At 41.1% G+C, this 22699-nt stretch overlaps 1 protein-coding gene across 8 annotated transcripts in view; it reads left to right on the top strand.

Annotated features, from left to right (window-relative positions):
• lrba (LPS responsive beige-like anchor protein) overlaps window positions 1–22699 on the top strand; it is a 201704-nt gene that overhangs the window by 156164 nt on the left and 22841 nt on the right. For all 8 annotated transcript variants that reach the window (XM_036000091.1, XM_036000093.1, XM_036000094.1 and 5 more), the window contains 2 exons: window positions 2200–2352; window positions 17809–17976. In XM_036000091.1, the coding sequence (XP_035855984.1) occupies window positions 2200–2352; window positions 17809–17976 (321 nt within the window). The remainder of the gene's footprint in view (window positions 1–2199; window positions 2353–17808; window positions 17977–22699) is intronic.

Here is a 22699-nt window from a genome sequence, read left to right as displayed (position 1 = left end):
GCACACATTCGTGTTCTGGGCAAAAGAGGAATTAGGGACGAGATGTATCAATTTAGTATGCTAAGTACACCATTTAGCTTTAGCATTTGAGCCATTGATAGCAAACCTCTGTCCCTGCCAGAGGGCAAAAAGCCCCAGTGTTTTCATACCCCACTAGTAAAGAAGGGGTGATAATAGGTTACAACACCCAGATTCAAAGTGTCTCTAGCCTGGGTGACGCTAGCATGACCTCCAGTCCCCAATCCCCTGACCCCTAGCCTCAGCCTAAAGGCATCAGAGAGGGAGAGAGAAGAGCAGAGGGGTTAGAGGTAGCAACAGTGGAAGTGTAGCAGAGGAGCCCAGAGGCCAGAGCCCCTTCCAGTGACCCATGACAGGACAGGATTGGGGATCAGAGGGGCTGGCCTCTGACCAGGCCGGAGCAAAGGGGCCACTGCACATAATGGTCCATGCAAGGCAGGCTTGAGTGTTGGGGAGCGAAGCCCTCAAGGTTTTGTGTGTGTGTGCATGTGTGCGTGTGTGTGTGTGTGTGTGTGTGTGTGTGTGTGTGTGCGCGTGCGCAAACATGCATCCTGCCACCTCCAGCTCAAATTTACAGCAGGCTGCAGCCAGTGAACCTGGGTGAGCTGGAGGCCTCGTTAAGAGGTTGACCTTTGGTTTTAGGTCAGGTTTTGTGGAGTGAAGAGATTTCAGAAGTGAGGAAGTGCTGTGTTGTTTTAAACCTGTGTGTTTGCTTGCTCATTTGATTGGATGTTTTCACCCCATTGATGAGAGGTGGATGTGTTGTGCAGCTAATTTAAAAGAAAGGGTCATGTTATTATATGCATATTTTTTAGAGATCATGTTGCTCGTGAAAATCTGTTTAAAAAAACGCTGTTTAAGGAACCTGCTAATCTCATAGTATCGAGTATTTGCATTCTGCCATGCTGTCGTCATTGCTGCTCGCCTGACAGACGAGAGCATGTCAGCTCGGTGTTGGCGGTGGTCTGTTCATCTCTGATGTCAGACTGTCAACATGTTTGTATCTTTCTCTCCTTCTCGAGGGGACCAGTCAGCACTTGTAGTCACACAAGCTTTGTCAACAGACAGCGGGGCTACCATCAGATCCCCAAATTTGTCTGTATTTTTTAAACTATTGTGATCAACTAATCATACCATGTAATACGCTGAGATATTAGTTTCATTAGACTGAAAATTACTACTAGTACTTTGTCTATGCACAACTGTTTCCCAATGCAGTGAGGATTGAAGCCATGCTTTGTGTTATAAAGTACATATTAAAATACTGTATATATTAACCCAGTACATTATCAATTTTAATAGCAACAGTTTACAACACAATATACATTTCACACTCTACTCTTTTTTTTTTTTTTTTTTTTTTTTACTTTTTACATGAACCAGCCAAGAGTTGAGACATCCTGGCCCATCCTTGTTTCATAATCAGCGAGATATACCCACAACAATGACATTACAGTTCAGGCCTGGAGGGCAGTATGGTTTATCTACATGTTTTTAAGCTCAAACTCAATCTTAATGTTTACACTCATTGTTGCAATTTCTGCTTTTGTTAAGAATGACGAATGGCTAAACGTATGGGTTTACAACTCATGTCATAACTACCTTTCTCTTCACTATCTGCCAGTTTGAAAATACTTTGTGTTGTTTGAGACAGCCAAATAAAATCATCATAGTTAGGACAAAATTGGGCCGACTACTTAATTTTGTGTTGTTGTGGAAGAGGGGGGTGGAAGCAGAAAAAGACATTTCTCTGCTGCTTAGATACAGACAAAGCAAACGAGTACTGAGTAGTGAAAAACCACAACCGAGTGCACGCTCAGAGGTTTTTGACATCTTCTGTAGTGGCCAAAGCACAAATGCGGGCAGCACACAAGCAGTCAGAAATGTAATTACCATGAATAATTGTACAATTTGAAAAACTCCACCGTATAACTGTTGTAACAAACACATACACAAAGCAATCTCTAAATCATTCTGGACTGGATTTATACAGGGATTGCCCTTCTGTTTTTCTTTTACTTTTTTTTCTCCTTAATACTCTTAGACATATTCAGATCACACCTCTCCAAATCACACTCCTATACTAGGACTGGTTGGTGATTTCTCTGAGCCTTCTGTAGTTTCAGAAACATCCTTTAGTCAGGATTACTTTAAATGTGTCTCTGTCCTATATCCATGCAGGAGCTGATCCCAGAGTTCTACTACCTCCCCGATATGTTTATCAACGCCAACAGTTACAACCTGGGAGTGATGGAGGGCAACACTGTAGTGTCTAATGTGGAGCTGCCACCTTGGGCCAAGAGCCCAGAGGAGTTTGTACGCATCAATCGCCTGGTAAGAAACATGGACAGACGCTCACCAATGCCCATTCATGCACACTCTATAGGCGTCAGTATAAAGTGTTAAATTATTGTTATAGTCAATGTGGACATTATTTTTAATTTGTAATATCTACAAGTCGCTGATACACATTGTAAACACACACACACACACACACACACACACACATTTCTGTCTCTGCCTCATATGTCACATAACCTAGACCGACTGGAGGTTTCTGTCCCTCCTATTTCAGCTGGTAATGCTAATTCAAAGAGACAGTGTTATTTCCTGATCGTCTCACAGCTCTTCCTGTTACCTGAGCCTCGCGCTCCTCCGACATGCCCCAGCTCTCAGATTTCCATGTTGGAAAAGTGATCCAACATCACCTCACCTCCGATCTCCATCCACCTCGCCATCTCTCTTCCTGCTCTCGCGCTGTCCACACACATCTGGTGCATATTCGTGTGCGATATTGGACCTTTGTGTAGAGAGATGATGCAGTATCCTGTTTCCGATCTCCCCTTCCCGCCTGCTCAGCCCAAAGCAGAAAAAATATTCAGTGGAAATGCACGTTGGATGTTGTCAGACTTGCTGTAATATTTACGTTGTAGATGTTCTCTCCTCTTCCGCACGCACGCACTCACACACACACATACGCACGCACACACACACACACAAAACTAAGATAACTCTTTGGATCAGATTATGCTCCGCTCTAGAAGGTCAAAAAGCACCACATAGATTTATTATTCCTGTTGTTTGTTGCTGGAGTAGCTTGTCATTGGTACTTTTAGTACTTGTTGACTTTGAACAGTTTTACTGATATTTAAAGGCCATGCTGTCATTGTTAATACATAACTAAATATATTGCATGAATAGGTTCAAATTCCCGAGGAAAATAAGAATATACAGAGCCAAATCATAGGTTATAATGCACATAATTGTATCTGAATTGTGTTGCTTTAAAAGTCCTCCTTCTGTTCAAATTTGAATTTTGCCACAGGCCACATTCCCTCTCAGTAAAATGTTTGGGGGAACAAACAGATGTAGCTTCCAGTGCGATGTGTGCCCACAGTATTAATGGGTGCTGATGAGGCTGGGTGTGCTCTGTGACCTGTGTAGTCTTGTGGTGGGGTATGTTAACCAGCCTGCTGATATGACCAGGCCCCTATCATTAATCACACACTTCTCCCTCTTTGGCTGTCATCGTGGTCTAGGCCAAGGTGGATTTATCCGGGGAAGCTTGTTGTGGTGGCGGCGTGCTGTTTTCCAGTTTTAAACTTAATTTCTGCTGAAGAAGGAATATACTTTTCATCATCTTGCAAAGAAACTTGGAGACCTGACTGCTGTCATGTAGTGCTGAAACAATCAGTTGTTAAATTGTTTAAGTAATTTATTTAGGCAAAATGCCACTTACCTTGTCTACACCTTCTAAAATATGAAGATTTGCTGCAGTATATTGAATACCTGTGTGTTTTGGACTGCTGGTCAGGCAGAACAAGTAATCTGAAAATATTAGAACTCATGTTGGGCATTTTTTTTTCACAATTTTCAGACATTAAATAGACTAAATTAATCAATGAATTTGTAAAAAGAATTGACCGATTAATTGCTAATGACAAGAATTGTTAGTTGCAGCTCTGCCATGTTTTTATTGTAGTACTGTTTCACCATTTTTTACCATCTTACTTTGCTTCTATTCTGTCTTTAATACTGTTCTCCTGAGTAAAAATTATTAAATATACAGAAGTAAATACACACACTCACGTACATACTCACCTTTAGAATATTCAAAATTTGGATAGTATTATTGTTTACACAAAAAAATCAGTCAAAACATTAACACCGGAGAAACCAACTTGAAAGCATCTGTGTGTTAATGTGCTTTGTGCTCCTGCAAGCACAGAGCGGCTTTTCATTGCCAATTTCCTCTGATTCTTTCCTTTGTGCCCAATTTAGCACTGCAGAGGCAATTGAGACTTATCCAAATGGTTTACACTCAGGTACAGCTATCTGCTAGTTACTGCTTTCAGGCTGATCAAATTTCAGTCCGCGGTTTCTTTCTGTACTGGGTGCAAATTGAGATATTGATCCAGCATGCAGCTGAGCCCAGCAGGCAGGTGTAGGCGCACAGAAACATAATAAGCTCAGTTAAATAGGAGCTTTCCGGGGTTTCATAAGGGGACTGTGAATAGATCTGCTTCATAATGCTGTAAATTTGTAACATTGCTGATCCACGAACCTCAGGTTGTATTAGGGAGTAAAATGATTCTGTCATGTTGGATTGATCCATTCCTGCAAGATGTTACTCACATGTCAATGGCGGTCAGACATTAATACATGTTTTATATACTGTTAATTTGTCATGCAAAAACCAGCATTTGTATTAGTCTTACAGATTTGTTGATAAGTTAATAGTACATTGTCAGTATAGGATTACATTTTGTCTTTAAATGGCCCAGTCGTACAGTACTACAAAACGTATACAGACGGAGTCAGAGAGCCAGAGTACAGGACGGTGGACAGGAAGAATAAAGGGAAAAATGGGCCGAGGGCGAGGTAGAGGGAGGGATGTGTGGGTGGACAGGTCTCTGGTCTTGACAGATAGCTGGCATTAGAGGGTGTCAGCTGGCAACTGTGGTACTGTTGGGAGAGAGATGAGCATGGTGGAGAAGAGAGAGGAAGTCTGAAGGAGTTAATGGGCTGTTTGGCTCTCTTTAGCTTGTCTGCTGCTAATGGCCTCGCAACACAAGGATAGACGGCAGGAGAGAACACGCAAACACACGCAAATGCACACACGCTTAGGAATACACACATGCCTGCTGTCTCCACTCTGGTTATGAGCCCTAGATGATTAACAGCTAATTAGGGCCCAATCTGGAAAGGCCATTAAAAGGCTCTCACAGTAACGAATTGTGCCGCTGTGCATACCGGCATCTTGTTTTTTTGTTGTTGTGAGTGAGAGTTGCATGGTTGGTAATAAAACACAAAAACTCCAGCAGAAGATATAAACATTACATCAAACTGTAGCCTGGTTTATATTGCTCTGGTGTTGGACATGTCATAGTTCATCACTAATGTTTAGTGAAAAGTATGTTGCATGGCAACCGATTAACTGCAAGAGTGTGCCTACGCCGATTGTTGTTTAACCTGGCTTACACAACACTGAAGGCTCAAAGGCTCCAGTTGAGTCAGAAAACATGGGTTTGAAGTGTTTAGGAATGGTTGGATTTTAGACAGACTTACTGGAGACAAAGCACCTCAGCGTCTTAAGTCAGGCATGCACCTTCACTACAGTACACTAAAGTGCCTAGAGAATACTTAAATACTAATTGCTTGTAAAGGCACACTCCCTTTTTCTCGGTCCATCACAAACCCACACACACAAACACGCAGAGACGCCAGGTCTTGAGTCAGCATGCCACAGAGATCAGGGACTGCTTGTTGTTTTTACCAGGAGGTCGAAGCAGAGGTTAAGAACTTGATCCCTCCTTCACCAGATAACTACATGTCTCTGGGCACTGTCAGCCTCTCTGACATTCCACTATATATGACCACATCTCACTTCTCCGGTCTGCTAACCATTAGCGCGATAGCAGGTGATCGTATGTATGTGGTTGTGCGTGTATTTGTGTTCTCATCAGTGTTTACCTGTGCTGTCATGTGTCCAGGCTTCACTGGGGCTACTGATGTAGAGCAGCCTAAACCACAGTCTGTTACAGTTGCCATCTCCTAATGCGAATAGTCTAATGGTAGACTGAGTTAAGATTTCAGAGGCTGTGATTTACACATTTAAGCAGGAAAAAAAAGCATTGTTTAAACTGTAAAGCACCGCATTGGTTATCTACATTTGAATGAATTTAATATTCGTAATGAAACAAATATAGTCCTAGATCATTGGGTGGCCAACATGGGTGATTAGTGTCATGTTAGTTCAACAGGTTTGATGCATCTTTTTTCAACGCAACTGGTATCTTTTTATTTCTATGGTAACTGATGACAAAGATTGCCTTTTTTTTCTCTGAGAGTTGGGGTTGCAATCACCATCTAACCCATTTGAACTCTACAGGGCCCGTTTGCTGCTCCATAGTTATTATGTTTGGTTCCCTTCAGTCATCTGCGCTCTTGTAGTGCTGCTGACAGACCTGCAAACCACACACATGGGAGAGACGGGCAGCACATTACTTTTGGCCTTTTTCCCCTTATAAAGCATCTGCTCACTCAAAGCAGTGACAGAGACATCATTTAAACGGCCCTCACAGAACGAGTGAGAGACTCTCATCTTGTTGAATGGGCAAAGCCAATTGAGTGATGGGTCAGAAGTTGATACTGAGAGGGTTGACCACAGGTCCCCACCACATGTTGTGAACCCTCAATATAAGGACCCAACACATCTCTGCTTTATTGGATGTTAGATACCAAAGTAATTGATGTGTGATTTTTTTTTTTTTTAAAGTAATCATTTTAACCACTGTGCTATTAAGTGTATTATAGAGAATAGTCCTTGTGCTACTTTGGGTGCCTAGTGTGTGTAAAAACCCTTGGATGCTGGAACAATAAAAGCTGTCATTATTACAGGATTGGATATTTGTGTTGTGCCTTAAGCAGCCATGATCAGAGCCTGTGATGCAGGCATGCTGTGTGTGAATTTCCATATAACAGATGTGTTACATGTTGCTTACCTTGACGACATATTGGAGTTTGAGGTTTGCCCAAACTGCAATCTCCATCTAATCGTTTCAGTTGTGGCTGCATCTTCTACCTTTCCTCCATTTCATAAATGGAAAAGGATCCTCTGACATTATGTACAAATGTAAACCCATTTCACTGTACAGTGATTTGTCAGTCAGTCAGTAACCTTTGTGACTTCAGTGAATTCAGAACTATGAAACCATTTAAGTGACCATAATGAGCATTTTACAAGATGGAGCCCTCCCTGGTTTCTTAAAGTGCTCATATTATGCTCATTGTCAGGTTCATAATTGTATTTAGAGGTTGTACCAGAATAGGTTTATGTGGTTTAATTTTCTGAAAATCCCATATATTTGTTGTGCTGCACATTGCTGCAGCTCCTCTTTTCACCCTGTGTGTTGAGCTCTCTGTTTTAGCTACAGAGTGAGACATCTCACTTCTGTTCCATCTTTGTTGGGAGTCGCACATGCGCAGTAAGTCCTGCTAGCTTATCAGTTGCAGTCAAGGAATTAAAGGCTGGACTACAATAGAGCTGTTTGGAGCAGTTTGTGAACAGTGTTTTCTCTGGAAGATGGTAAGTCCCTTTGGGGTGGTCCGTGGGTCCGTGAAAAGTTTTCAGATTCATTCAGTTAAATTATCATTTTAATGGCTGTGGCTGAGAGGTAGAGTGGGTCGGCCCTCAACCACAAGATTGGCGGTTTGATCCCATCCTCCGGCCACATGTCAAAGTGTCCCTGAGCAAAACACTGAACCCCAAGTTTCTCCCCCTGTATGTGTATGTGTCCACTGCTCCTAATACTTGGGTGGTGGGTTAAATGCAGTAATTGAATTTTAGTACATTGTACTATACAATTGTATTTGACTAATAATAGTTTCTTCTTCTTTCTTCTATAATTTTATTTATTTTTTTAGAAAAGACCTTAGACCATACTTCAACAAATATTTAAAATAGTTCATAGATTACTTTTTAATCTAACAAATCTATAACTCAGAATCTGTTTAATACATAGGTTTAGTACATGTCTAATATCTTTCTAATACATTTCTCCTGTGTTGTTCTTTCACATAACATAACTAAGACTACAGAAGTGTAAAAAAGGCTTAAAGTGCCCATGTTATGAAAAAATCACATTTCTTCAGTCTCTGGGTGAGCTGTTCAAAATCGGCACGGCTTGTGACGTCACAAGCCAAAACGAGCAGGCTAACCGCAACCATTAGCTCGTAGCGTTAGCATGCTAACGCTAGCATGCTAACGCTAGCATGCTACCTCGTTCTCAATAGCAAAGCACTGCTACAACACACACAAGTTCACCATAATCTTCAAAAGAACTACTTACATGTGCGCCCTCATTTAGAAGTCTCCCAGCTAATCCTGCCTTGTAACTGACCGAAGTTGTAGAAACAGCCTTTCTTTTACTGTCTATGGAGCTAGCTAGCTGACATGATCTACATCTGAGCTACTGCGCATGTGCAAGTGCAATCAAAGATAGTACAGAAGAAGAAAAGAGGTCTCACTCTGTAGCTAAAACAGAGACCTGGTGAAAAGAGGTTCTGCAGCAGTGAGAGAGATCGGTGCAGTACAACAAAAATATGGTGTTTTTTGAAAATTAAACCATGTAAACCTATTCTGGTACAACCTTAAAATATTATTATTAATTGTAATAATATAAATATTAATTAATTATTATTAATTGTTATTCTTGTATGGGTCCTTAGCTGAAATGATATTGATATGATATTCAATCATAAACAGTTATTTAAATACTCTCTGCAATGTGGAAAGGTTATCACATTACATTTGCCATGTAGCCAAACAAGTTTTTTTTTAATTTGTTAGGAGATAATTGTTTGTCAGCCTTTAGTATATCAGGGCGAGGGGTTTACTTTTGTGGAGTAGCTGCAGCTTTAAACTTAAAATGTAACTTGTCTTTGAATTCACTCTGCTAACTTTCACTTTGAACTATGATGGCGAGCCTCACACTTGATCTCACAGCTGTTAATGTGGTCACCCCACAATCATCTTCTAAACATCTCCTGCTCAGCGCTAACAGACAAATGTCATATTAATATGAGCCAAATCACCTTTACCCTCTAAACCCCATATACTCACACTATCAGCATCTTTCAAAAGTCCTTTTCTGAAGTTTGTCAGTTTTATTTGCTGACAGCCGTTCACACTAACAGAAGTGTTATGTCATGGCGGACAAGTCCATTATCCTACCAGTTGATGATCAAGGAAGGGGAAAGGGGGGTGTTTTGGGTGCTATTTGCCATTTGATAAGATCATTTTCAAGACAGAGTATTGTGGCTAAAGCTCAAAATATTATGAAATATTGTGTCGTTATGCAGAAGTGGCCGTACAGAATCTGAGGGAGAGCTGATTGCCACAAGACACATAGCCAGACATGATAGCTCCCTGGCTCAGACCACCAGCTACACAAAGTCAAAGATCATGGCTGTTTACATTCACCTCTCATCCGCGCCGTACTCTCTGATCAGACAGCCGCTGGGACGCACATAATGCGGTTCCCACCAGCCTCCACATTTTATCCTTACAGGAACCCCATGGGAATTCATGTGTGAGCTGAGGTAAACCACTGCAAGGACCAGACACTAACCACTAAGATATACTTACGCACTTGTGAATGACTGAGTGAGTGCAAATCTTCACGTCATCTAGCCCAGTATGGCCTTATGTAACGGAACACAGTTTACCATGTTAGCCTAGCGCTAATCTATTCCCCTGGTGTCTCCTCTCAAAGCCTTGTTGTTGGATGGGAACTAGCACGTGGGGTAGAGGGGGGTTATCTGGCTAATGTCAGGCAGCGCTCACTGTAGGGGTATTGTCATACATAAGGGCAGACATGTTTACTGTGTGCTCAGTGTTTTACGAGCTGCCCCCCCCCCCCCCACCCCCCTTCCCTGTCCTTCTCCCCCTTCTCTTCTTCCTCGTCCTCCTCTTCAGTGACGTAATGGAGGAGGCCGATGAGAGCCTGAGAAATGAGATGATCTACTGCTGCTGACATACTCACTCACTAATGTTGTCCTTCTCCCTTTTCCTGCACTCCTCCACTCTCTCAGTTTACTTCTGCCAAAGTCTACTGAGATGCTTTTCTGTTGTTGCAGTATTAGTCTGTTTTCACACTCCAGCACTTTGTCTCTGCCTCTCAAACTCCTGGACATCGGTGTCGTCATCTTTGCTATATTTAAACGGTTGTCTTTGGCCTCTGCCCCATCCCAAGCTAATGTGTTCAGTTACGCATCAACAGCAACAGTTGCTTTATATATATTTTTGCATGCAGACATCGAAACACAAACATTATCACAAACGCACAATGTATAACCTATTGTCAAAAGCTTAGCGACATGGTAGAAATCATTATCACAGTATTTGTTGGGATGTTTTCAGATATTGATATATCAGAATATGACAGATGTATGCAAAATAAAAAAAAATAAAGTGAAAGGGAAAGCAATAAAACGGGTTTTACCGTGCATTAAACTGTTCATACTGTAGTATGCTTGAGACAAAAAGTTGAACTGTGAGTTTAACTTTAGTTGAGCTTGTTTAGCACATTCATTTGTACAGAAATGTGTACAAGGGTAAGATGACATAATGATATAATCGTATGATCACAATATAATTAAAAAATTTGATAAATGATGATACAAAAGTTTGTATTAATTAAATAAGATTGTAATTCTGTTAATTAAATTAATCTTAGTTTTAGTTAAGTTGTTATTAAATTCATGTAAAACTATAATTTGTGATATTACTAGGATTTCAACTGAGGATTGTTTTCATTATTGATTAATGATAATTAATAGTTAGTTCCCCCCCTTGAATAATGAAATCTGTTGTGTTAAATGGCCATCATAATATCTAAGAGTACAAGGTGACCTCCGCAAAAATATTTAATTCACTGTAATGTAAGACCAAGAAAAGCAGCAAATTGTCACATTTGAGAACCTGCAACCATCAAATATTTGGCGTTTTTGCTTGTTGTCCTTTTAAAGCTATAGTGTGTAGTTTCTGCCGCTCCCATGAGGAATTCTAAGTAATGACAACAAAATTGTCGGCACGTCCACATGATACAAGCCTTTTGTGACTGTGCAATTTAATGGCTTGAACGTAACAGACGTTCATTAATATCAAAAAGTTACACACTAAAGCTTTAAGGGAAAGGCATTCTTCCTATTTCCTTATGTTTCACACACACACACACACACACACCACATAACCCAACACCCCAATAAACTCTCCTTGAAGGGTAACTACACCCAAGCTGATCACTTGAGTCATTCATTCTAATCATCTCTACGCTGTGCTGAGAGGCTGCCACACCTTCAGACGGACGGAGAGACCGACTAGTCCTCGAGCAGACTCTATAATCATCTGAGACAACAATGCTCCTCTCAACAGCTATCCAAATATTCCCTCATTCAGCACGCTCCGCAGCCTTCCTCAGTGGCCCTGTGGTCAATCAGCTCTGACTGTTGACTTAGCTTTTGCTCACTTCATCCTATTGTGGATGTGTCTTATGGCACTGGTGATGTATTTGCTAGCTTGTTAGCCTCTCTGTATGGAGGCGGACAGATGGTTAGGTTCTCTGGAGGTGCTTGTTAGCTGTTGTTGAGATTATTGTAAACAGTTGTAAAATAGCTGTTTTCTCGTCATAGTTTTCTCTTGACTCTTGCCAGTCGAGATATTTTCTTCAAAATATTTTAAGACAAAATGTATTTCAACATTTCTAAACTCCCTGTAACCACTTTTATAGATGATCAATATTTGTTGTGCTGCATCATATCGTCATGATCAAGCATTAACTAAAAACTAAAAAGAGAAGACGACCACAACATTACTGCCTCCTGAGTTTGAGTCAGCACTATTTGCTTCATCCATTTACTTCTCAATCAGTGTTGTTTACTCCATTGTCTGTGCTGTAAATTGGACCACTTTCGCAGGCTACACTACACCATTTGTCTGACTAAGACCAAATCCACCATGACATGTTTGTTTTGGGGAGATACTTTCCCAATCACTGCTCATTCTGCTTCTTTTCACCCCATAACATGATATTCTTGCTTTTCAAGTGGGTGCGGGAAAGTAAGAGGGACGGGAGGAGTGAGTGGGAGAGAGAGTTGGGGTTAGAGTTTCAGGTTCCACTTGCCAGCGAGTGCCTCCGTTGACCCATAGCCAGAACTCTCACAGTTGTGACCTATCTAATTAGTAGAGCAGGAAAGAGGGGGGGAACTGAAGTACCGCACACAACCCATCTGGGGTTCTCCTAGTGTGTGTGTGAATATGGGAATAAAGGAAATGGTTTGTTAGCTGTGCGGCTGCTCCAAGGCTCTCATTCCTTACGTCACCCGTTCCTTTTTTTCTTTTTCCTCTTCCATGTTGGGGGGCCCCCCTCTCCCCTGGCTGGCAACAGGCTTCCTCTGCCTGCTTCAAAATGACAATCGGCTTCTCATTTACAGCGAGCTAATAAGCCCTTTAATCAGAGTGCTTGTCAACCTCAGGGCAAGGCAACTCCAGAGGAGTTGATCCAAAGGATCAGATGACTAGAAGAAAGCGCAGGAGGGAGAAAAAAGGGAGTAGCGCTTAGAGTGAGAGAATAAGTAGAAGGGAAACTGAAAGGGGGCTGTTGAACTTGGAGGAAGAAAAGAGAGAGAGAGAGATAAGAGATAATAAACTTGTATTAAGGTAAGAAGAATAGACATAGTCTTCCGCTAAGGATGATGATGTTTGTTGTACTTGGAAACACACAGATTTGATGGGATTTAATAATTTGATTTAATAAAACGCACAATAAGAATGCAATACAACTAAACAAAACTTAATAACCGATTCTGTGGTTTGGCATTTTTGTTATGCGAAAAAAAGCACGATGTTTCACTGTCACACACTGAATGTGGTTTTCAGGATGTTTTGAACAGCTTGTTCTTAAACAGTCGTTTTAGTATATACAGACCTGACAAGTGTTTGCTTTATTCATCCGTAATCGATACAAAAGAAAACAGTCTGCTGCTGACAACACTCTGCATACAACATGTGCATTCGATTACACACCCACACCATCGTTGACACGCGCACAGGCACGTGCATGTACGCTCGCATCACCGTTGGCATGCAAATGAGTGGATTGATTTGTTAAGTGACATTTTAACATCCTTACAGACAGCTCTCCATAAGTCCTTAAAAGGGTTTTTTAGGGCCAATGAGGGAAGGAGGAGAGCATTCAGTGTCACCTCGTTAAAGCCAAAGTGAAATCCAGCTCAATCCAGACCATAAAGCTAACCGCAAACCATAGCAAGGCACAGGAACTTCACTGATAAACCCGGATCTGTAGCATGGACAGACACTTTTACTTTTGAGCAAAGTGAAGTAAAAAAGAAAAAGGAATCAAAATAAATTGCACCCACTTGCAAGCAGAAAAAAACATTCCAAGGGGAGGCTGTGTAGCCTCACCAGCCAGTAGCCACTGAGTCGAGATCAGACGTTCTCTGTTTTGCTCCTTAGGACTCCTAATCCTGGTTTAATGTCCACCAGCTGGTTAATTGCAATCATTTGGTGTCTCTGGTCTGATGTCTCAAATAAGGATTGCATGCCTTTAAGTCCTCAGTCTAGAGTATATCTTGCTCTAAAGAGTAACATATTGACAGACACATTTTCAAACTGTCTTTCTTTGAGTGTTTTTGTGGGGGGTTTTTGGCTTTAAATTCACACTCCAGCTTCAGATGTTTTGGAAAGAAAAAAAATTAAGGTAATGTGAGACGCACAGAAAAGGCATGTTAATTATCATAGCCCTGCAAACTGTCAGGCAAGCAAAATAAGCATTCAATTCAAGAAGAGAAATTAGAGAAATCCACTTGAATACTTGGGTCCTTTTAAAGGGCAAAAACTGATTTAAGTTAAACGATTACATTGTCTTACATAGGAGGATATTCCAAATTATTGTTGCCATTGGAAACAAGTCACAGAACACAACAAAGGGGACCCCCCTATGCTTCAGAGGTGTACTTTGTCAAATCCTTAACAATAGAAATGTGGGATTCCAGTGACTTCTACCCCCTATCAGCATTTACATAAAGGCATGCTAAATTATTCATTAATTATCAGAGAGTCCCCCGTGGATGGGGATGACACACACACTGGCTGCTAATTGGCCCATCAATAATCCTGCCTGGTTCTCCCGAAGTGGCACCAGATCCCACCTCAGGAATCTGCTATCTGCCCCAACCTTCTGCCACACTATTTCCACAGTGTGGCTCTACAGAAGGAGACTTTTCCACACCTGCTCACCTGGAACATTGTTAATGGGTTGTCGGTACATGCCTGATTTCTGCATTTGACTTTCTGCTTGTCTATCAAGTAGCATACATTCCTCACATGCTGTCTTCTAGATACAAGTAGAAAATCTAAAGTCATTGTTGGTTTTTATCACAACTCTCATGTATAATTGAAATTGCATACTATTATTGTCTATATTTGCAAATATAGTATGGCATTGTGTGGGGTTATAAAGGATATGGCTGGTGATATTCTATATTTTGTTCCTTCTGAAGATGTAAAGCTTTGAAAACGGGTCACAAATATATAATTTCATTTTTAGAAAAAAGGTGTAATCATTTCCTGAAGCAGTTGAGCACTGTAGAGGTACTCAAACAGGAGTAAGAAGGTATTCGTTGGGGATTACTTTCAGCCGTGTTTTGTAAGCTAGTGAGGATGGTGGCTCAAAATAAACTACAATGTCCATGTCCAGGGTAATGAAGGAAAATGTCACCCAATGTAATGGTGTGCCTCCTTGATGTTTTTTTAATTGTTTTTGGAGAAAAATGGAGGTCTGTGGCACAGAGTTTGCAGGAGAAATTGTTGGTTGATATGAAAAATGTGAAATATAACCATATGTATTCTTTGCTGCAAATGTGAAATCCCAAGTCTAGTCAAAGGGTCAGAATATAGCTCTTATTTGACATTCCAACCTGATTATTGTCTGAATGGTGAGATAACACTGTGCACTTTTTGAAAGAGCTTTGAAGAACCGTGATCAAGGCAGTTTGCTGTATCCCCACAGGCGGAGGCAGATATTCTTTGAATCTCTGAAATCCACTGAGGTTAAATTCCTACACCTAGACTTCAGTCACAAAGTACTGCTGAGCCTTTTGTCAGAAAGACCAAACAAATACAATAATGCACAGCTATACACTTACAATGCCAACACAGCACTCAAACACTCTTCCTCACACTCACTTTTGTCTATCTCCCTCTCCAAATGGTACATGCAAGTGATTTCCATAAAGGCGGGCCTCTTGAGAGGGAGCTGCAATAACATGGCTGCTCTTTGTTTCCCCATGCTGATTGACAGTAGATTGCAGTACACATTACATGGCCATCAGGCCCAGCTTTAGTTTTAGAAACAGGGGAGCAGGGCCCGTCAAAGGTCAATCCTAGCGCATAATGAACTGATCTCTCTCTCTCGCTTGCATGCACGCACACACACACACACACACACACACACACACACACACACACACACACACACACACACACACACACACGGGCACGCAGTTTGAATAAAGGCTTTCCCTGGCTTATAATGTAACATTAATAACAAGGACCTTTAAACACACTTAACAGTCTAAATATGCTGATGCTAAAGGGACAGATATACACGGAGTCTAGACTGTCTTAGACTCTAGGGGTGTTCTGTTTTATCTTAATAGTAAATGTTTGCTTAGTTTTGCTTTAGCATTATCCCATAGATCAGGCCTTATTGGAAAATGTTGTCAAGACACAGAAAAGAATAGACCGATCTCTCTCCTCCTGCTAATTTTGTCTAGTCTACAGCTCTCAGAGCAGTGATTACATCTAAGGGGGGCATTGTCCAAAATACCAATGTGTGTAATAACCATAAACTTACAGTATACACCATTAGTTCTACAGCGAGGACAAAGAAGCTGTTGACCATTCTGCCTAGTTACAGTAATAGCAAATTGTTGCTTGAAATTCTTTCAATACTAGTGCCATAATATACCCGACTGTCTGTACTGATACCAAAACGATACTTTCTGTAATACCTTACTTTGAGAGAAATGTTTTTTTCTACAAACTCTCTTGTAAATGTTAAATGTTGTTTGAACACAAACAAACATCTAATGCTGGCAAAATTCTGATTAATATTAAGAACTATTCCATGAAAATATAAGTAAACAGCATTTTCAGTCTGACCACAGTTTCGGTACCTTCAGTACCTTCGGTAACTTGATGATTTTTGATACACGGTGCTACATAATGACGCCTGGACACCCACTCTAAACCACATATTTATTTGGATGGACAAACATTTTCATCCCAGTTTGATCTTAGAGGCTTCTATAATTATAGGTGTGGTTAACCATCCAACCTGCCCACATCTCAAAACAATTAACAATTCTAGAAGTACAATAAAACTCATTCAAAAGTATATCAATATGAAAGTGCAGAAACAATAATACATCATATATATATGTATATATATATATATATATATATATATATATATATATATAGTGCATGACAAACACATTAAAAACAAAGACACATACAGGATGCATCCTATTTTTCCACAACATACACTACATGTGATATTTATATTATCATCGAGACTATGGATAGCTATCGACACAAATCAATGTTTACCAATAGTGATGTGCGTATAATAATAATGCTCCTTCCTCATGGGGCTAAAGACATATTTTTTATTGATGTGTAATACTCAGCCCTAGTTAGTATGTTTGTATTTTTCCACACATTGAACCTGAAAACCTTGTATATCTTTGTCTGCTGAGGTTCTTTCCTTCTAGGAACCAATGTTATGATTGTTTGTTCTTGTATCATCCACACAATGCTTATATTGTTAAGCTTCTCATTAGTTCAGATTATGGAATTTGCGACGACATACAAAATTCAGTCTGTACTCAAGTAAAAACATTGTCATACTTCAAGTGCATACGGTCTCCTCTTTATACCCGCGCTTTCCTCCCTGATTGAAAGTTGTAATTAAGAGAGTCAGGAAGAATTAGATGCAGAATGAGCTGTCAGAAAGTCACATTTAAGTGAGGGATGCGTTGGTCTCTGCAGTAAAAAATTTAAATGATATAAATTGCCATTTAAGTGTAGCACAGGCTAATGTTTTGTCACAAATTAATGTGACACAAGGCAGCAATGACAATCAAGGACTGCCTCATTTTAATTTGGTCGTGTTTAGAGGGCTTTTGTGAGGCGACAGCTTTACACAAATTAACACAATTGCCTGTTTTTATGAGGAAACCATAAATGTTTTTTCCCTCCTTTGCCAGCTAATGAGGAGAGAAAACGGCTTGCATCTCAGCATTATGGCGATGCAGAGACGTCTGTAGAAGAGCAACACGGTGCTCTTATCCGCCCACAACCAGCAGAGAAAAGAACAAAGACAGAGGCTGAAATGGCTCCCTAATGAACTACAAGAGTTCTCTAATGTTTTGATGTTCCCATATGATCAGATATGGATTCACTCTGCTTTTTGCTCATTATAGAAATCATTGGCAGATTCTGTCACAGGAACACTTAGAAGGATATTCTGCTTTACTCTGAGGAATTCATCTTTGAGGGGCATTAGTGATAACTGCTGTTCAGTAATGGGATGAGGAACATGTTTGAGGGCGTAGCATTTGGTTATAGTATGTTGTGTAAAACTTCTGCATCTGTTGACATTTACAATACTCGTAATCCTCTGCCCTCTCCTTCATTTACAGGCTCTGGAGAGCGAGTTTGTGTCCTGCCAGCTCCACCAGTGGATCGATCTGATCTTTGGCTACAAGCAGCAGGGACCTGAAGCCACCAGAGCCCTCAATGTTTTCTATTATCTGACCTACGAAGGTGCAGTCAACCTCAGCTCCATCAATGACCCCATGCTCAGAGAGGTGAGGTTGATACACAATACAGTACATGCATATAAGCCCACACACACATTTTAATACACATTAACTGTATGTACTACACAGCTGATTTAAGTCCCTTGGCAGATCATGCTGAGTAAGGGAAAAAAAACAGCGTATTACAGTAAGTACACTTGAGCAGAAGCCCTCTCAAATGGATGCTTAATCTGACTTTATTATAAAAGCATCTGTCCATTCAGTGCATCTGTATTTCAGGGATATTTTTGATGCCATTAGCCATGTTAAATTGGTTGATGAATGGCAGGGGAGAGCTAAGCTAACATCTACTGGCAGGTATTGCTGAGCAAAGCCTTTCCCCCTGTGTGATACCTCTGAAAGCTATCCACCAAGTGTTCCACTTTAACGCCTTAAAGCCTCCTCCTTGGCTTTCATTTATTATTCATTATTCCCCTTACTTTGAACTGCTACGAACACAAGCTACACTGGCCTGCCGGAAAGCAACCCCACAAAACGCAGTGCTGAAAAGAAAAACACAGCTAGCTTGCCCACAGCCAAACACCGGTCTGACAACTTCACCAATCTGCTGTAAAAGGCAGCTAGCCAGCAGCAGGTCAATTGACCTTGCTCACATCAGCCTTTTAGACGTTTAAGTTGTGGTGCCAAAAGTGGCACACATTCTATTTTTATTTTCATAAGAGTATGAGGCTTTATACAGGTTTTCTCCTAAAGGATAATTCCAGTTTATTATATATTGTTTCTTGTTTTCCCAGTTTTTGGCCATCATTTCAATTGGCTATGAGCAAAGGTCACTTACCAAAGTAATTGTTGAGATCTGAAAACATTTTAAATAGTGAAACCATAAGGTCTAACCCAGTGCACACAATATAAACACTTTAAACACTAATGGGGGGCAGCACTCTTCCTGGCACTGGTATAGAGTATGTTTTAAAATAGTTATACTAATGTCAAGAAACACATTTTTAATGATTTATTGACAGTAAACTGGTGTACACAGCACATAAACTACAGTATAATAAAGATATATTATATAAATATATTAGGGCTGTCAGCATTAACGCGTTAATCGCGATGCGATTAAGGGCCGAACATAATGCGTTAATTTTTTTTAATTGTATTAATCGCATGCCGCCATTTATTAATTTATTTTCACTTCACTCGGCTTTGCGTCGTGCCTAACAGGCTACTATTTTGCCGTACTTCCTCGTAACACATCCTGCTGCTGCAGGAATAGCAACGCGGATTTCGGTGCCTCATTCTGGTGCCACTGATATGCCTGCGCTTCTCTCTGATGCTCTGAAACAGACGATACAGGCAACAGAAACATCGCTGCACGTGATGCTAGTTAACACTATACTCAACAGCAGCTAACGTTAGCCTACCGCTAGCTAGTAGCTGGATTAAACACAGTTAAAATGCTGACAGCTAACGCTAAACGGTGTAAAGTTTGTCTGTATTTCACTGTAGAGGATTCAACACCGGGATGTAACAATCTGCAGCTGCTGTTGTCGGAAAAACACAGACGGTGCGTTCAATGAAACTGGTAATTTACAGTACCGCTTTAGCACCAGTATCCAAACCAAACAATACTCAACCCTAATATTGACTCTAGATTCAAATGTATGACTAGATTAAATATATAATAAACAAATACAAATCTTAAAATCAAGTTCATAAAGTCATTTTATTTGCATTCATTTGATTCCCAATCAAGATACACTGGTAAGAATTGCTTTCCATTGTTAATATGTACTTAAAAAAAGTTCTGAAATGCAAAATAATAGAATTTTAATCATGTGATAAAACATGCGATTAATCGCGATTAACTATAGAAATTCAACGATTAATCGCGATTAAGAAGATTTTATCATTTGACAGCCCTAAAATATATTATATATTCATAAGCATGCATATCCAAAATCTGCAGTCATGAGCAGGAGGTGCTATTTTAATACCACTCACATCACATGCACCTGCCTCTGATGGCGTCCTGCGTGTGTGAGGATTTATCCTTCCCATGGTTACTGGAACAGCCTGGCAGAAATAGTGTTCTACTGGTGATCCACTAATGTGGTTGTGTGTGTGTTAAGCAGAAGAATGGGTAATGGGCTGGGTGTGGAAATGGCCGGGTGCACCCTGGTAATGAATCTGCGTGTGTGATTGTGTGTGTGTGTATGTGTGTGTGTGTGTGTGTGTGTGTGTGCGTGCTTGCTAGCATGCTAGTGTGCGTGTAGCTAAAGGCCAAAGCACATCTGGGTGGGAATTAGGGTGAATGAGGTGATAAATCAATGATCTACCCCTAGTGTCCATGATGCTGCAGTCACTGAGCATGAAGGGCAGCAGAACAGTGGAGGCAAAAGGCTGCCTGGCCGCTTGATATACTTGATATATATACTCATCTCCATTTAGACCACAGTAAACAAGGACCTTTGCTTAAAGGATAATTCAGGTTTGTTACGACTTGGGTCTTGTCTTTATAGTTTTGTCCATCTCTGATAATAATGGCATTGTACTCCACTATACCATTTCACTGTCAATAACTATAACTATAAAAAAAAGAATACACTAGACCAGTGCCAGGAAGAGTGGTGCCCCCATTAGGGTTTGAAGTGATTATATTGTGTGCACTGGGTTAGACTTTATGGGAAATCTGCTGCGAAAATGTTATTTTTCTTTTTCCTTTTAAATTAAGCTGTTGGTAACTTATTTTGTGGAGGCATCAACTTTTATGGAGAGACAACAGAAATCTCATCCACCCTATTTCTCTCTAAGAGAACTGCTGTGTCTCTGCAGATCCATTCATGTGTATGCATGTGCACCCGTGTGCATGGCATGCATGCACATCTGTGTTGCCTCTCATTGTATGAAGAGAAACACACCCTATGGAGAACATAGGGGGTTGTTTGTTTACATTAATTGTCCCAAACATCACAGTTGAATTGAAGATTATATTTACTGTATTTAATAAGTTCAGCATACATATGTGTAAAATATGAACAAATCAGCAGTTTGTCCAGTTTGTCCTCTGATGCTGTGAGTCCAATCTGCTGGCTTTCACCTTTCGAAAACACCCTCAGTCTGAGCGCTTTAATTAGTTAAATAAACCAAAGCAGTGTTATCCCTGTGAGCTAAGCCAAGGCTCTCCTTCAACTGTGTTTGTACGGAAGGAAGCATGCCCCGTCTGTGCAGAAGGTGGAAACAGAGTTCCAGGCCTGTGCCTCATCATGGCTGGGCGCTGGGGGTGGCTGAGGGCTGCAGGAGCTTTAAGACTGAGGGCTTTGGGTCTGAAAATGTCCCCAGAGTCTGCCACTACTGAGTGACAACTGTTTCAGCCTGAGCTGTGGTCTGGGCCAGGCTAGGCCGCATTAGGACAGGCCCTGGGGCTGTTCATTGTCAGGCGGATGGGTCACAGACGTGTGTGTGTGTGTACGTTTGGGTCGGAAAAGGTAGTAATTGGGGCAAGGAGTTCTTTATTCCTGCCACGCTGTTTGGCAATCGTTTACTCCCACCCGCCGCAACCCAACCACACACACACACACACACACACACACACACACACAGTTTGTAAAGACCATACCTTGATGTTTGTACGTAGACGTGTATGTATACATGCATCGATTGGCATGTGTATACCTTTGTATATTTATATGTGCTCATCAGCATAAATGCACACGTGTTTATGTGTAGATTTCTACTCTGGGAGAGTTTGAAATATCTCAGCACAGATTAGGGAATGTTGTGGAGACCACTGCTGTGTTTTTCGAAACCATGATTACTTCCTGTCCTGCCTCCGCCGCAAGTCAAATCTCATCCACCCTATTTCTCTCTAAGAGAACTGCTGTGTCTCTGCAGATGCATTCATGTGTATGCGTGTGCACCCGTGTGCATGGCATGCATGCACATCTGTGTTGTCTCTCAGTGTATGAAGAAAAACACACCCTGTGTTGCCTTCTCATCGTTGTACAGGGCTTCCCCTCTTTCACATGTGATTACGGAAAATCCCACAGCCTCTCACACCAGCGACAAAACACAGAGCCCCGTCTGAATTGTACAGCGTTTGCGTAATTCGGCAGAAGACGGGAAATATACCCACGCGAGTGAACCTGCTTTAACACTCAGCCAAAGTCACAAGTTTATTTTCTTTGGAGAATATACCCTTCACTGTATTTCATTTTTTTCCCATTTTTTAAGAGAATTAACATCTAAAACCAAAGATGCAGAGTGTTCCGCCACGCTGCTTGTCAACAACACAAGGCCATAGTAGTTATTCTTTTTATTCTCTTCATAGAGTGAGTGTTGTCGGAGCGATTTGCATAACAGCATGTTTTACATGGAGATCCATCTTGTCAAGAGGCTGAGTAAATCAAAGGGCAGGTTGGGACATGTGAGCCGAGGGCGTCGCATCCATTTAAATGTATAGAATATAGAAAACCTTCATCAGACACGGGCCAGCGCCCCCAAAAGAGATTGGCCTTGTGGATGGCCCCTCATATAATCACCTGAGCATTGCATTGGCATATAGGGATAGGACATGCTGACCTAGACTCGGCCACTTTCCAACGTTCCACAGCATCGTAAATGTCAGAGCTGAACTTAATGAAGATAGGTTGAGTGGCTTTGAGGAGTCTCCTCCTCACATTAGCTTAAGCAAAATGCTCGGCTCTATTGGCAGAGGAGAGGGGAGGCACTTTGACCTTGAATGATGCACTGATGTCCTCTCACTAACCGA

Source organism: Sander lucioperca, chromosome 4, assembly GCF_008315115.2.
Source record: "Sander lucioperca isolate FBNREF2018 chromosome 4, SLUC_FBN_1.2, whole genome shotgun sequence".
Lineage (NCBI taxonomy): Eukaryota > Metazoa > Chordata > Actinopteri > Perciformes > Percidae > Sander > Sander lucioperca.
Note: the sequence above shows the minus strand (reverse complement) of the source record. Positions and strands in the feature narration are given on the sequence as shown.